The sequence below is a fragment of the Tachypleus tridentatus genome, chromosome 2 (assembly GCF_004210375.1).
Source record: "Tachypleus tridentatus isolate NWPU-2018 chromosome 2, ASM421037v1, whole genome shotgun sequence".
Taxonomy (NCBI): Eukaryota; Metazoa; Arthropoda; class Merostomata; order Xiphosura; family Limulidae; genus Tachypleus; species Tachypleus tridentatus.
The window spans coordinates 26,167,640-26,184,735 of record NC_134826.1 but is presented as its reverse complement, the minus strand read 5'-3'; the positions used below and the strand labels follow the sequence as shown (position 1 = coordinate 26,184,735).

General features: G+C 31.9%; 1 protein-coding gene across 1 annotated transcript in view; it reads left to right on the top strand.

The window, feature by feature from the left end:
- The window catches only part of LOC143239738 (neurotrimin-like), a 296,078-nt gene that overhangs the window by 266,764 nt on the left and 12,218 nt on the right, over window positions 1–17,096 (top strand). The window contains exons 3-4 of the mRNA XM_076481170.1: window positions 8,675–8,885; window positions 15,448–15,741. Coding sequence (XP_076337285.1) covers window positions 8,675–8,885; window positions 15,448–15,741 — 505 coding nt within the window. The remainder of the gene's footprint in view (window positions 1–8,674; window positions 8,886–15,447; window positions 15,742–17,096) is intronic.

The window sequence follows — 17,096 nt, the reverse complement described above, 5'->3', positions numbered from 1 at the left end:
TTCTAACTATAAACATTTATGAAATGACGTAAAGTTGAATCAGTAACATTAGTAACATGTACTGAGTATGAAGATGTATGAAATAACGTAAAGTTGATTCAGGAGCATTTTAGCATGTACTAATTATAAAAACGTAAATTTGATTCAGGAATATTAATAACATGTACTACCTATAAAAATGTATGATATAACGTAATGTTGATTCAGGAACATTAATAGCATGTACTAATTATAAAACGTAAAGTTAATTCAAGAATATTAATAACATGTACTAATTATAGAAATGTATGAAATAACGTAAAGTTGATTCAGGAACATTAATAACATGTACTAATTATAGAAATGTATGAAATAACGTAAAGTTGATTCAGGAACATTAATAACATGTAATGAGTATAAAAATGTATGAAATTATGTAAAGTTGATTCTGGAAAAATAATAACATGTACTAACTATAAAGATGTATGAAATAACGTAAAGTTGATTAAGGAACATTAATAACTTGTACTAACTACAATAATGTATGAAATAACGTAAGTTGATTCAGGAACATTAATAGCATATACTAATTATAAAAACGTAAAGTTGATTCAGGAACATTAATAACATGTACTAACTACAATAATGTGTGAAATAACGTAAAGCCGATTCAGGAACATTAATAACATGTGCTAATTATAAAAATGTATGAAATAACGTGAAGTTTATTCAGGAACATTAATAACATGTACTACCTGTAAAAATGTATGATATAACGTAATGTTAATTCAGCAACATTAATAACATGTACTAACTAAAAAATGTATCAAATAACGTAAAGTTGATTCAGGAACATTAATAACATGTTCTAACTATCAACATTTATGAAATAACGTAAAGTTGAATCAGTGACATTAATAACATGTACTAAGTATAAAGATGTATGAAATAACATAAAGAATTTTCAGGAACATTATTAAAATGTACTACGTAAAAAATGTATGAAATAACGTAAAGTTTATTCAGGAACATTAATAACATGTTCTACCTATAAAAATGTATGATATAACGTAATGTTGATTCAGGAACATTAATAGCATGTACTAATTATAAAAACGTAAAGTTGATTCAAGAATATTAATAACATGTGCTAATTATAAAAATGTATGAAATAACGTAAATTTGATTCAGGAACATTAATAACATGTACTAATTATAGAAATGTATGAAATAACGTAAAGTTGATTCAGGAACCTTTATAACATATACTGACTACAATAATGTATGAAATAACGTAAAGTTGATTCAGGAACATTAATAGCATATACTAACTATGAAAAACTATGAAATAACGTAAAGTTGATTCAGTGAACATTAATAACATGTACTGAGTATAAAAATGTATGAAATAACGTAAAGTTGATTTAGGAGCATTATTAACATGTACTAACTATGAAAATCTATGAAATAACGTAAAGTTGATTGAGGAACATTAATAACATGTACTAATTATAGAAATGTATAAAATAACGTAAAGTTGATTCAGGAACATTAATAACATATATTAACTATAAAAATGTATGAAATAACGTAAAGTTGATTCAGGAACATTAATAACATGTACTATCTATAAAAATGTATGAAATAACGTAAAGTTGTTTCAGGAACATTTATAACATGCAATAATTATAAAAATGTATGAAATATCGTAAACTTGATTCAGGAACATGAATAACATGTATTTTGTATAAATATGTATAAATTAACATTATGTTGATTCAGGAACATTAATAACATGTACTAACTATAAAAATGTTTAAAATGACGTAAAGTTGATTTATGGACATTAATAACATGTACTAACTATAAAATTGTATAAAATAACGTAAAGTTGATTCAAGGACATTAATAATATGTACTAACTATAATAATATATGAAATAACCTAAAGTTGATTCAGGAACATTAATAGCATGTACTAATTATAAAAACGTAAAGTTGATTTAGGAACATTAATAAATGTACTAACTCTAATAATGTATTAAATAACGTAAAGTTGATTCAGGAACATTAATAACATGTACTAATTTTAAAATGTATCAAATAACGTAAAGGTGTTTCAGGAACATTAATAACATGTACTAACTATAAAAATGTTTGAAATAACCTTGTATTGTTTAAAATAATACATCAGAATAAAGTATTAAAGTATTAATGCTTGACAAACATCATGAACAAAACTGATTTAAAACAATATTTTACAAAAAGAAAGTTGGCTATTCCATGAATAAATATCTATCGTCTTTTCATTAGCAATTATATTCTTTAAACGTTCGTATTAACAAGTACTTTGTTTTTTATTTTGATGGATTATTTAGGCAGAGAATTCATGATGAAACTGTAGAAAGGACGGCAACTGCCTGTTGTGGAGACACATGTGTAGAGGACGACGTTTCGAAAGTCTTCCGCTTAAAGATGATAGGCGGGAGACTTTCGAAATGTCTTCTTCTATACTTGTGTTTCCACAACAGGCTGTTGCCCTCCGTTCTAAAGTGTTTTATCAAGTACTTGCTTTCAATTTCCGTGTATTAAACTATGATTTGTGTATAATTCAAGATTTCGAACTAATAAATACATTATGTGGGAAAAATATCTATGAAACGACAACAGGTGCATAACACATTTTATGTGAACATGTAAATATTTTATATAGTATTCAGGTGTTAAAATTATTGTTAAAATTATTTTTTAAGGTCACATTTGAACATATATCGTCAAGTGTTTTAGGAAAAACATACAGGTTTACATGTTTTTCTGTTATCTGATAAAAGACGTAACTAATCAACAACATATTTAAGTGGGACCACTTTTTTGTTCAGCCCATGTATCTGATTTTAATAACTTCCAATAATGTACGGAATAGTGTAATACGTTTTACTGGAAAATGTGTATTATACAGACAAATGTATTACCGTTATATTATTGTTAACCACATGCATGTTCATGATTGCTTTCTATAAGAATCGATATAACGACAGTTGTTTCAGTCAATAGTTGTACTCAGGAGTTTTATAACGTTGTATTGTCTCTTACAGTAGGCGTAAGATTAATTCCCATTAGAAAAAGTAGGCCATAGCTAATGTTAATCGAAACTTGCTGTTACGATCATAACATCGACAGAAAATAATCTAAATATATTTATAAATCTACTTCAAATTCTTAGAATAGGTAAAAGCAGGTCAAACGTAAAACATTGCACTGTTTTCACACGACAGCATAATATTGAGCCATCGTAAATAAAGTTAAAAAAATATGAATATCTTAAAAACTGCGTCAAGACACACGGTAGGGTGTAGTGCAGTCAAAACAACTTTCTGTAGGACATGCTGTTTGTTTGTTTTTTAATTTCGCGCAAAGCTACACGAGGGTTATCTGCGTTTGCCGTCCCTAATTTATCAGCGTAAGACTAGAGGGAAGGCAGCCAGTCATCACCACCCACCGCCAACTCTTGGGCTACTCTTTTGCTTATGAATAGTGGGATTGACCGTCATATTATAACGCCTCCAAGAATAAAAAGGCGAGCAATTGGGATTCGAACTCGCGACCCTCAGATTACGAGTCGAATGCCTTAACCCAACTGGCCATGCCACACGATAAATAGTTTAGGTCTTTTTCACCTTTGAGTCTCAGACTGTGGTACTACAAATTATCATATTTTTTAAGTGAATGTGCTATACTGGTCTCTTTATTCACATACCAAATCTCATTGCAATTCATTACAAAATACCTGATAAAATAACATATCCAGTTTGGATTGAAATTCTTTCTTTTTTCACACCATAAGTAGGGAAACTTTTTTTGATAGGAAAACATGCTTAAATTTTTGAATTTTTTTATCAAATGTTGTACACTGATAGAATTTTTTTTTCAGGAGTCTCATTTGGTGTAAGGAAAGCCATATGTGCAAATTTATTCAACAAAAACCGCTCATATTTAATTAAACCTTTTGCGCACGCCTACGCGAAATCACGAGAGATATTGGGTCATTAGTTTAATATAGTTTAACCTAAAAGTAAAATTGAATATTTTTAGCTTTTTTTTCATGGCATTCTAGTAAAAGAAAACACTCACTTAGAACAGCAAAACCATGAGGTGAAGAGACGTGCAGATCAAGGTTTACAGTCAGTACCAGTACCATTACTAGCGGTACTAGGTATCCTGTACCGATATCAATACTGGTTTATTGTATATCATATGTTGAAAATAATATCTGTTATCAGATAGCCCATCTCCGAAGTTTTTACCGACCGTCTATTCTGGTATTTGAGCTTTAATTTTCACAAAATTATAAGTGTTTTATATTGTTGTTTTAAGTTAATACTTTAGTCAATAAGCAAATCTCACAGTTGAAATCAGCAATAGCGTGAAATTTGTGAAACTGATTACTTCCACGCTCTGGAATATAACGTGAATGTTCCTACGTGACTAATTGCACGTTAGGTAGGTACGTGCATGAATAACTTTTATCATAGCAGGCGGGCAGGCCAAACTGTACTTGTAACAATGTTTTAGTGATTTACATTAAAACTTTAATTAAACTTTTTAATTATCATGATATCTTTATTTAAAACATTAAAACTTCAAGTTATATAATATTTATATTTAATTTATTTAGAAATAACCTCAACATCTTCTTGTGTGAGAATTTGCATATATTTGTTCTTGAGCTGTCCACCATTTAAAAAATTACTAATAGTGATTCAAAATATTCCCTATGATTTTGTCATTAATATTTTGCCCCTCAGTGGCACAGTGGTATGTCTGCGAACTTACAACGCTAAAAACCGGGTTTCGATACCCGTGGTGGGCAGAGCTCAGATAGCTTATTGTGTAGTTTTGTGCTTTATTCAAAACAACAACAACATTAATATTTTGAAATTATATTATTTTATTCTTTAACCTTTTGAGGTTAAACAGCAATCAATTAAAATTTGGAAATCACTTTCCACGTCTACCTCTGACATCTTCTAATTTACAATTTCCTAATACATTTTTCTGTTAAATGTATAACCAGTAGAAAGCTTAGATTTCAGTTTATTCATTGTCGTAACCATCGTATCATATCACATGCACCACGCTAGTACAGCAGTAAGTCTACGGATTTGCAACGTTAAAACACACGCATATGACATGGGCTTACAGATAATTGAAATTTAGTTTCATGAATAAAAAAATGTCAACAAGAAGACACTTAAAAGAATAGTAGAATTTCTAACTACTCAGGTCACGTGATTAGAGATGGTCGAGTACTATTGAAAGCCCTGATGCAGATACATAACTATTGATTAGGCCAAGCAAACTAAGTTAGCAGTTTATAGCTCTCGGTTTCAAGAGAATCATACAACTGTATGGTTGTTACTTATAATTCATATCAATCTTTTCAGAAAAAATGTATTAGATTTTATTAAATTGTCTTTAACAAAAAAATGACTATCGTCAGGATATATTAGCTTAGGCCTCAACATATATAATAATGCTTGTAATAGCTCTACCAATTGCATGAGGATGATGATAAGACACTGTTAATCTAAATTCCATGACGTTGCTATAAAGGAACTTATTAACATGGCTCAGTGAAGAAAACCACCACCAGATATTTTAAAGATTGTTTTTTGTTTGAATTTCGCGCAAAGCTACACGAGGGCTATTTGCGCTAGCCGTCTCTAACTTAGTAGTGTAAGACTAGATGGAAGGCAGCTCGTCATCACCACCAACCGCCAATTCTTGGGCTACTCTTTTGCTAACGAATAGTGGGATTGACCGTCACATTATAACGCCCCACGAATAAAAAGGCGAGCATGTTTGGTGCGACGGGGATTCGAAGCCGCGACCCTCAGATTATGAGTCGAACGTCTTAACCCACGTGGCCATACCGGGCCTATTGTAAAGAATCTGGTTGGTTTCATAAAACTAAAGATCCGAATAGCAGGGTTACAATCCTAAAACTAATATTGGTTGTAATCTAATGTCATTTTCTTAGTTGGTATGGTTTGTCGGCATGTATTAACAAAAAGTCATGCTACCTAATCAAGAAACATCTTAGTGCGAAAAGAAAATGAGACCAAATAAAAAAAAAGTATTTAACTCGCGATTTAAAAAAATAAACTGAAGACTGGCGGCCAAACTTGTAACTACATTTATAGCACTGATAGAAATTTTATATCAAATATTCATTCACTGGTTAGCTAGGCCACGTGTTTTGTTTTATCCACGCTCGTGCCTAATGATGAACAAAAAATGGGCCTGACTAATCAATGGATGAATATTCACTCTAGCAATGTTATCAGTACTATAAGTGTACTAACAAGTTTGGCCGCTAATTTTGATTTCATTAATTAGGTCTTTCATGGAATATATTAAAAATGTTACATCGTGCTTTTTTTTTAATTTAAAGGTAAAATTACGTCAATAATGTACTCATTTTATTGGAATACTTTTACATTAACTGGTGTGAAAATGTAGTATTTTGATTAATGAGAAAATAATGAAACATGATAAATCCAATGTAAAAATGTGTAATCTGTGGTATTTATATAAATATAATAGTACTCTCTGTTGAATGTCCATATAGAATGGTATAAAGATCAACTCGATTCATGCGAGGATACAAAATTGTGAGTTTTACATTTTGCGTTTTGAAGGTTTATATGGGCATTTTTTTATAATTACATATAATGGGTGTGTATGTTTTCGTATAGGAAAGTCACATCGGGCTATCTGCTGAGACTACTGATGGAATCGAACATACAATTGAAGCAACTATTCATACTCTAGGATTTTCTTTCATTAATCACTAATTTGGAGAACTTCCATCCTAGGGATGTGTATTTCCTATTCCACACATACACACACATATTAATTTGTGTAAATTATTTCAATTTGTAAATTAACACCTTTATAAGTAACATGACTTCCACTTCCATTTATGGCTTTTAATAATGACATATGGAATAACATGAGTTAGGTGCATGTATAATATCCCGCACATTAAATGTTTGTCTTCAGTTTGAAAAAAGAAATCCAGTAAAACATTAACTGAGATATCATATTTTTCAAAATAGACAAAAAAAAACATTTGCTTAATCCATGTTTTATCAAAATATCTTTATTTTCATTTGAAATCTTTAAAACATTATAAATATATGACTAATCAGCAGAAATTACAAATTTTCTTAAGAAAATCGAAACTTTGCAAAACGTTTGGAAGATCTGTCCAATTCACAAAGAAATCTAAAACTCTAGAAAACAATCTATAGTTTGTCAGTTTAGATTTACATTATAAAAACTTTGAAATTATATATATATATATATTAATGAAAACTATTAGTTTACTTTTCCGATACACTTAATCATGAACAAAATATCACATGTTATTCAAATATATTAGGTATTTTTAGGTTGTTAGCGTTAAGCAAATAAATAAAAATTACTACAGTCAAAGAATAAGACAGAATAATCTCCTCGTACTTAAAACTCAAAATTAATTATTTTGATGTGTGTTTTCTTACAGCAAAGCCACACCGAACTATACGCTGAGCTCACCGAGGAGAATCAAACCCTTTATTTTAGCATTGTAAATCCGTAGACTTACCACTGCACTAGCGGGGGGCGATTAATTTGATAGTGGAATCTATATTGTAACAAACAATGTTATATTAGCAAATCTCCCGTATTTCAAACTAATCTTAACTTGTCACTACTTTTAACGTTGGCTAAACGTATTTAATTCTTAGAACAATGCTTGCTTGTTTGTTATGGTGATCAATAGACTACACACTATTTATAGCAGGGATTCAACCCGAATTTTATGGTAATGTCCTCAAGTTTACAGTTGAGATACGATGGGGCTAGAAACATAAAATCAATACAAAAGCTTTATAAGTATTATTATGCTGGGTATTTAATATGTAACATAATTTGTAAATATCATTAAGCTTGTATTTTTACTGGTTCACTAACAGATGTGAATGTCTGTGTTATAGCGGTCGGTTTATCATCAAAATTGCTGTCATATTAAATTTTACGCGAATATTTCATGGGATTGTTTGAAATTAGAATTTACCTCAGACTCTCTCCAGTAAAGATCGTTAATGTTTATGCTTTATCGGCATCTTGAGAATTGTTATACAGGTTACGCCTTGGTAAAATAAAGAGCATCTTTTCATTTCAAAAGAAAGTAATGTATTTTCAGTCAAAGCGATTAGTCAATTAGTGATGTCATTGAATTAGTTCGAACTAAAGATCTTTATAAGTTTCAAGTATTCATAATTATAAGATGTCACAAAACTATTTTCATTATGATTGTTTATATTTACACCTCGTGAAGATAAGTAACAAATGTCTAATTAAAGGTTAGGTTCCCTGTCACACCAAACATGTTCGCCCTTTCAGCCGTGGGGACGTCATAATTTTTTACAGTCAATCCCACTATTCGTTGGTAAAAGGGTAGCTCAAGAGTTGACGGTGGGTGATGATGACTAGCTGCCTTCCCTCTAGTCTCACACTGCTAAATTAGGGACAGCTAGCACAGATAGCTCTCGTGTAGCTTTGTGCGAGATTCAAAACAAATTTTATAATAGTTTTACAGTTATATAAGTCTTGTTTTCATTGACAGATTATTTATTTTTCCACTTTAGGTTTCATGGATCAGGAGAAAGGATCTTCACGTTCTCACTGTAGGTCGCTTTGTATATTCCAGTAGCGACAAATTCCAAGTGATACATCGGGACGACAGGGACGACTGGATGTTGCAGGTGAAGTATCCAAAGCGGGAAGACGCTGGTCAGTACGAATGTCAAGTCAGTACTGTACCAAAGAAGAGTATGTTCATAACCCTAAATGTGATCGGTATGTGGAACGAATTAGTATTGTTCATAACCCTAAATGTGATCGTTATGTGGAACGAATTAGTATTGTTCATAACCCTAAATGTGATCGGTATGTGGAACGAATCAGTATTCGATGCAGAAAAAAAGAAAACGTTTATGATGCATTAATACTATTTACCTCTGACTAGTTTCCTATTTATTATAATACGTACATTACGCATTATGATGTCAAATAGCCGTAAACTTTAATTTTAATTTAGAAGTTAATCGAATATCAATGTGTATCAACTTTATGATATTTACCAACAAGATTGATACACACAAATTTCTTTCTTAACACAAATATGTTTCAATATACAAAAAAAAAAAACACAATACAATTTATAATAACGGTTATAAGAAATAGTTCTTACAAATATTGGTTTATATACAAGAGTTTTATAAACTTACAAACAGTATGGCCCAGCATGGCCAGGTGGATTAGGGCGTTCGACTCGTAATCCGAGGGTCGCGGGTTCGAATCCTGGTCGCACCAAACATGCTCGCCCCCGCAGCCTTAGGGCGTTATAATGTGACGGTTAATCCCACTATTCGTTAGTAAAATAGTAGCCCAAGATTTGGCGGTGGATAGTGATGACAAGCTGGTTTCCCTCGAGTCTTGCACTGCTAAATTAAGAACGGTTAGCTCAGATAGCCCTCCTGTAGCTTTGCGCGAAATTCATAAACAAACAAGCAAACAGTGGAATAAGCACGTGTCTGTGTGGAAGCAAATTACGGTAATGTAAGAATACATTGACAAACAACGATTTATAAGTGTAATAAAGTTACTTTACTATCAGATACATACTGCGTATTTTTTTCTATAGAACAATGTCTTGACGAAACATGTAGAATGTTCCCCAAAACAATACAACCTCTTTATACTTATAAGTCGTTGTTTGTCTGTTTACTATACAGCAATTTAAACAGGCTGATATGTAAACTAAGGTCGTTTCTTAATTTTTCAGTCATTCTCAATAAACTTAAAAACATACATATAGCAAGGTATTTGCTTAATACAATTTATAGCTACTACAATGTAAGGCCTATGAGTGGTTCAACAGTCATCTTGTGTGTTCACAACGCGAAATATTGGAGTCTGATGCCCGTAGTAGTCACTGGGTAAATAAACTAATGTACAGCTTTCCGCTTAAACAAAGCAAATGAAAAATTTAATAGGTGTCGCCTCTCTCTACAAAACGCTTAATCAGCTTTATTGGCCAACATTTCATTGTGGATCAGGCAAACCTTTTAAAAGATGAACACTGATAAACGTGTCCGTGGTGACGAACTTGGCACATGAATAGACCTCTCGCATAAATATTCCTAACAGTATCTTCCAATCAGTTGAACCAGCATTATTCATGTTACGCGTGCAGGTACAAACACACAGAGATTCAGAAACATATTCTGTAAAAGTGTCAGGACAAGAGAACATGTTGTCATCCTTTCTATTTTATGGGAATAGTTCTCATTACCGATTTTATTTTATTTCATCACTATGGTAATATTTCACTTATCCCTGTCAACAAGTGAATGGACATTCATGAGAATTCATGTTCATGAACGGGTGTTTAAAACGCTCCATTCGTAAACTGAGGGTAGCAGGTTCGAATCCTCGTCACAAAGAAAAACAAAACATATTTGCCTTTTAGGCGTGGGGGCGTTATAATTTTATAGTCAACTTCACTCTTCGTTGGTAAAAGAGTAGTCCAATAGTTGGTGGTGGGTGGTAGTAACTAGCTGCCTTCCCTCTAGTTTTACACTGCTAAATAAGGGGACGAAATATCTATAGGTGGTAACAAGACTTACCTATCAAATTAGGGACGGATAGTGCAAATAGCCCTCGTGTGGGTTTGAAGGAAACTAAAACAAACAGACAGAATTCCCATATATAAGGACATGTAATAATGGTTCTCCTTAAATAAACACACTGATTAAACTTAGGGTCTTAAATAACTTTCATAGTATCCCACGCAGTGTCTTAAGTATATAGCCTTCTCAAGTGACACAGCGGTGTGTCTGTGGACTTACAACCCTAGAATTCGGGTTTCGATCCCCTTGGTTGTCAGAGCACAGATAACCCTTTGTGAAGTTTTGTACTTAATTAAAACAACAGACTTCAGTATATAGGAGGAGAAGCTAGATATGGTAACGGTATATGTTAAAAGAAATCAATCTAATATCTCTTCACAAATGAACCTTGATAAAAGAAAAGTGTTCAACACCACACATTCACTTGTTCTGTCATGCCACACCCCTAATTTGGCAGTGTAAAACTAGAGGGAAGACAGCTAGTCATCACCACCCACCGCCAAGTCTTGAGCTACTCTTTTACCAATGAATAGTGGGATTGACTTTAACATTAGAATGCCCCCACAGCTGAAAGGGCGAGCATGTTTGGTGCGACGGAGATTCGGACCGACGACCCTCGGATTACAAGTCGAACGCCTTAACACGCTTGGCCATGCCGGGCCCTACCTAGCCCGAGATTAATATAAACATTGGAATAGAACTGTGAAATTCTAGTGTTTTATTATTTCACCAGATTAATGCCGTAATTGCAGAAGGAAACAGACAATACTTTTGGAGAAGAATAGGTTAGGTCACAGTTCATGCTATTATTTCACGAGTTCCTGCTAATCACTTTAGAGTACATGAGCGAACCAGGTAATACAAGGGTACTTCTGAGAGTAACCACGTGCGATAAAGGTGTAAGAAAAAAACTTTAAAAGATGTGAAAGTAACTCTAAAAATTGCATCTTCAAGTTTTTTGGTCACTAAAATGCCAAGATCTGTGATCATTCTAACGTTCTGATGAACTTAGAGCAAATTGTATTTTAAATAATTATGAGACATGACGTGAATGAAGTTTGGTTTGAAAATAAAATTTTAATCATTTTTAGTGTTCGTAACATAACAAATTTGATACCAAATCTCTATAAGAATTTTTTGATAAACTGATTGATTGTTTGTTTGTTTGTTTTTGAATTTCGCACAAAGCTACTCGAGGGCTATCTGCGCTAGCCGTCCCTAATTTAGTACTGTAAAACTAGAGGGAAGGCAGCTAGTCAGCACCACCCACCGCCAAGTCTTGAGCTACTCTTTTACCAATGAATAGTGGGATTGACCGTTACATTTTAATTCCCTCACAGCTGAAAGGGCGAGCATGTTTGGTGCGACGGGGATTCAAACTCGCGACCCTCAGATGACGAGTCGAACTCCTTGACCCACCTGGCCATGTCGGGCCGTCTATTTAGTAAACCACATAAACGACATTTTCTCTTTACTTTCTTCCAGTATTCCACGACTTAATGACCTATGATAGTCTGTTGCTTGTGTTTAACGGAAAACTACTGTATTACTAATTTAATTATTTCATAAACCAATAAACAAACTTTGAAATTGTTTTCCAATAATGCGAGACTCCACAAAGATCAGCTGGCTCTGAAATTAAAGTTCACGAAATATAACATGGAATCCATTATATTGTAAGAAAGAAAACAAAAATTAACTATGAGAGATTAGTTAGCTCTTCCAGAGGAAATTCAATTTGTGATTTCATGAGTTAAACAGTCAGCCAACTTGTCAGAGAAATTGCTATTACCTCAGATCTCTTGAGACGTGCACTACTTCACCAGACAATTTTCGTCTTATGCAACCAAAAACATTAAACATATCCGAAACGTAGTGATTTAGCCTCGGAATATTTATGTATCATACATATATTATTAACATTAATTTTTGATCGGACTAAGCTATCTAGTTAAATCATAAATAAAACATCAATGAGTTATAGCTAGTTACATATAATATTCCAATGTTATCACTTATAAAGATGAAAATGCATTGCTTCATAATTTAGGCACCCTCGTTGTTAACGAAATTGTCGGGCGTAAATCCAATTGTATCACACGAGATTTGACCAACATAAGAAAATTAGATTAGTCTTTCATTCGTAATTCAACATTAAACTCATAGTACAAGAATTAAAATCTAAACAATGAACTTGATTTATCAAACATTATAACCAATCCTGTTACTAAAAGGAGCAGTTCGTTAGTTTGTAGCTAAGCATAACACTACACAAATGGTTATCAGTGTTCTGCCTCACTGGTATCGAAACCCAGTTTTTGAAATAGGAGTGAGCAGACATACTGATATGCCCCGGGGGTGGGGAGAATGAAAGGAAGAGATAAACATTTGCTTCAAGTGCTGTCGCATGTTAATATATTTGTTTATTAGCGAAATGTCCATTTGTTTCAAAGAAACATACTTGCAGAAAGCTTTTTGAATGTTTTATCACCATTTTGTAAAACAAACGCAATATTTGGAGATATAGGTTTTCTTTACTCGTTCTCACTAATAAACTTATAATACGAACTAAAGTTTAACTCTAACGTGTTTAATAATTAATTACAGTAAATACAGAGCTTTTATAGTATCAAACACACGTATTAGAAACATAAATAAGAAAATTATATCTTTTTATGTCATTGCAAATAAATGTCATTGAATTAAAAATAAATGGTATATTACTCGGTCAGAAATATCTTTTCTTTAACAAAGTGCTGCCATCTTTTGTTGTAAGTATATATCAATTATGAGAATTTTAAATTTATTTATTATACCTTCGACCGATTTTTTACATGCTACCGATTTATATATACATACAGCTTTATTTAGTGTAAAAATAAATATAACATAGATTTAGTTAGGTGGAAACTTATTAGTTTCTGCTATTCAAATTAATCTCCGAAACATGTTTAAGTGTAATATTTTAAAACAATCTTAACTTACTTTGATAATTACATACAGAAACATTTAATGACTTAGTTTCTTATTGTACCTAAAGTATATCCAAAAAATACCAGTCGTCTTTAGTTATGGAAATACAGCTGATTTTCATATAATAAAAACTCGACTACAGTTTTTTTGCTTTTTTCTTTTCTTAATAAGCTCCTCATCTATCCTGTCACATGTTTTATTTTTAGGAATCATACGCCAGAAAAAAGAGTCCATTGTGTTTCCCATACTGTCTCTTGTTTTTAAATCTAACATTTTGTAGAGAACTTTGACTAAAACTGACATGGCTCTGACGTTAAACGCCATATTTGCCGTTTTAAAATTACGAGACGAAGCTGTTAACTTGGTTATATCACACGGATTTATAAAAATGTACATTATTATAGCTTCAAAAATAAAATATTTGTTTAAACTAAAAATAAAACCTAAACTAGTCTGTCGATGAAGATAGATTGGTTTTAATTTTGTAATGCATGTTTGTTTGTTATAATAGTTTAACTTGAATTGTTGTTCGTATAGTCACTGTAAAAAAAGATTGGGTTATAAACTGAAAAACTGTACCTAAAATAAAAACAAACATAGAATAATTCTATGAGCCACTGTGCCGGGGAGGATTACATTTTTACACATGATCCAGTTCCTTTCCAATAGATTATACTTCCATTATTAACAATCATCATGTAATGGAAAATTTTTGTAAAATTAAAGTTTTTATTTTCGTAGATTAGATTAGATTCTCCAGTCGCCAGAAATTAAATTAAAAACCAATGAAATGTTATAAATAATTATTCGCATTCTATGAACATTATGTATGATAGAAGGTGGCCATGATCATGTGTAAAACGTCTATTCGAAAAAAGATAAAGTATTAATATAGTGTTGTCGTTATCGGATGATTTATCACACTTGGAGAATAACTTTAAAAATAAAATATAAATTAAAATTTACAATTATTATTTATTCTATTCTAGAATAGTGTTTCATGATACATTTTTTGTACATATATATTACTATTGTTTGATTATTTACAGAGAATTAATCGCTCTTTATAAAAAACAACTTGTATAATAATTCAACCATTTGAGGTGTGTTTGGTATTTATATATAATTCAAGGTAAATTTACAATTATTCCATATTAGAATGTCTCTGATATTGGCTTTATTACTGGAGAGCATATATGTCGCAGGAAGAGGTTGTCTTATATGAGTTGTTTTAAATTATATAGAGCCAAATGACACACCATTTCAAACAAGAGAGTTTTCTTTGTCACCCTGGAAGCGAAAAGACTTGCACATCGAAACGTTTAGGATCTTTTTAATATCCTAAACTTCGATACAAACCCATAAGCCTAAACTTCACATGCTTTCAAGCATAAATCAAATTTTACGATTTTCTTGAGACATAGGATCTAAGTAATTGTATTCTTAGCAACTTCATTTCACCATATAAGTTTCTTAGTAAAGTTCCAATTTATATCTTTAGCGTGGTCTACTTAAAGGTGCTATTGGAAACTAATATTACCTTTCAGTGGAGGGTCAGTGGTTTATGTGTCTAAGATTGACTTTACTGTAATTTAGAAGAGTTAATACGATGTTGGACAATAGTGCATTATCATGGCCATCATGGAAGAAACATCACTCTTATAAAATGTGATTAACCTTCAGTTTATTTTAGAGCAAACTGTAATCTCTTCAGATTAGATCAGAGAACTAAAACAGTTTTTGCCCTATTTTAGTGAGCAAAGCCGAGATTTTAGGTGGTCCAACAATATATATCAACAAAGACAGTGCCATCAACTTAACATGCATAATCCAGGAAAACCCCTTGCCTACTGACTATGTGTTTTGGTACCACAACAATCGTGTGATAAACTACGAGGCCCAAGCAGGCGTCACCGTTAAGACCCAGAGTAGTCCTAGGGCTACCAGCATACTGTGGATAGAAAAGGCTCAACCCATTGATTCTGGAAATTACACGTGCGTCCCATCGAATGCTGACCCTGCAGAAATCGCAGTGCACGTTCTTAATGGTTTGTAACATGCTTTTCTTTTTATGTAAATAACTAATTTTCGTGCGTACTTTAAATAGAACCAAGATGTGTTTTATTTTTTATGCAATAACACTATGTAACAAAATTTTTACTTTTTCTTGTTCCTGGACAGAAAGTGTTATTTCTCAGTTGTTTATGTCTAAAGTAAATGAACAAGACATATTTTTCCCTTCAAACTTTGCTTTTTTGACCTGGGAGCGTATAACGAAAACATGATGGAAGACTATATTTGGGATCTGATGCGCGAAAGTGATTTAATTTACAGTCGAATATCTGGAAAAAAAAATACTCACTTCTAAACATTTTGTTCATTTTTGTATAACTTTAGTATAAATACATGTAAATATTGATTCATATGTTATTTTATTCAGACCTTATGTAAATGAAAATGTGCAAATTTGCCTGTTTTTACATAAATAGTAGGTTAATTTCTCATATACATAAGACGACTTTCCAGTACATTCACCTTGCTAGTTTACATTAAAATCAGTTTCCATTAATATTTTGATGAGAAGTAAGTCAAAATATATTTTCAACGTAGTTTTATACTAGATACAACTACAATAAAAGTACTAATGCTATGTAGCTTTTATTTCAGAGAGCAAATAATGCGAATCACAGATAAAACACTTTAAAAACACTGAGTTGCAAATCCAAAATACACCTAACGGGATAATCCATTTAACAGAGTTTAACTAAAGGGTTTAAAAAGTGTATTTATATTGTGTAACTTCCCTCTGCAAATATTTGTTCCGTGCTATTTAAAATTTAACATAAATACAATAGTTACAAAAGTTTCCGGCAGATGGAAACACATCTAGAAAGGTTTTTAGAATGTTTGTTTAGAATTAAGCACAAAGCTACACAATAGGCTATCTGTGCCTTGCCTACCACGGGTATCAAAACCCGGTTTCCGCAGACATACCACTGTGCTATAGGGGGCGTTTTTAGAAAGCACACGCCTACCTGTTGCAATAAAACATTTAAAGTTACTTTCATGACAGTCGGCTGTGATATTAGAAACAAAATTATTTTACGTTTACTTAAAGTTAGATTCCTACTTTTCATTTCACTTCGTCGGATAAAGAATTGAAAACAACTAAGCGTTTACCCTCTAGAAATGTATTGTGTATGTAATTTATATTTTCCTGTACTGTGAAAGATGTAATGTAATTTTTTACATTTCTTGTTTAACTGTTTAATTACAAAAATATATAACCAGTGATGATTTTAATTTCAGAAAATAACGTTGACTTATACTCGTGAACCCTAAAAACTAATAAAATAGTAAATGTATTAAACATGTGAAATACAGGAATGGAAACACGTGTATA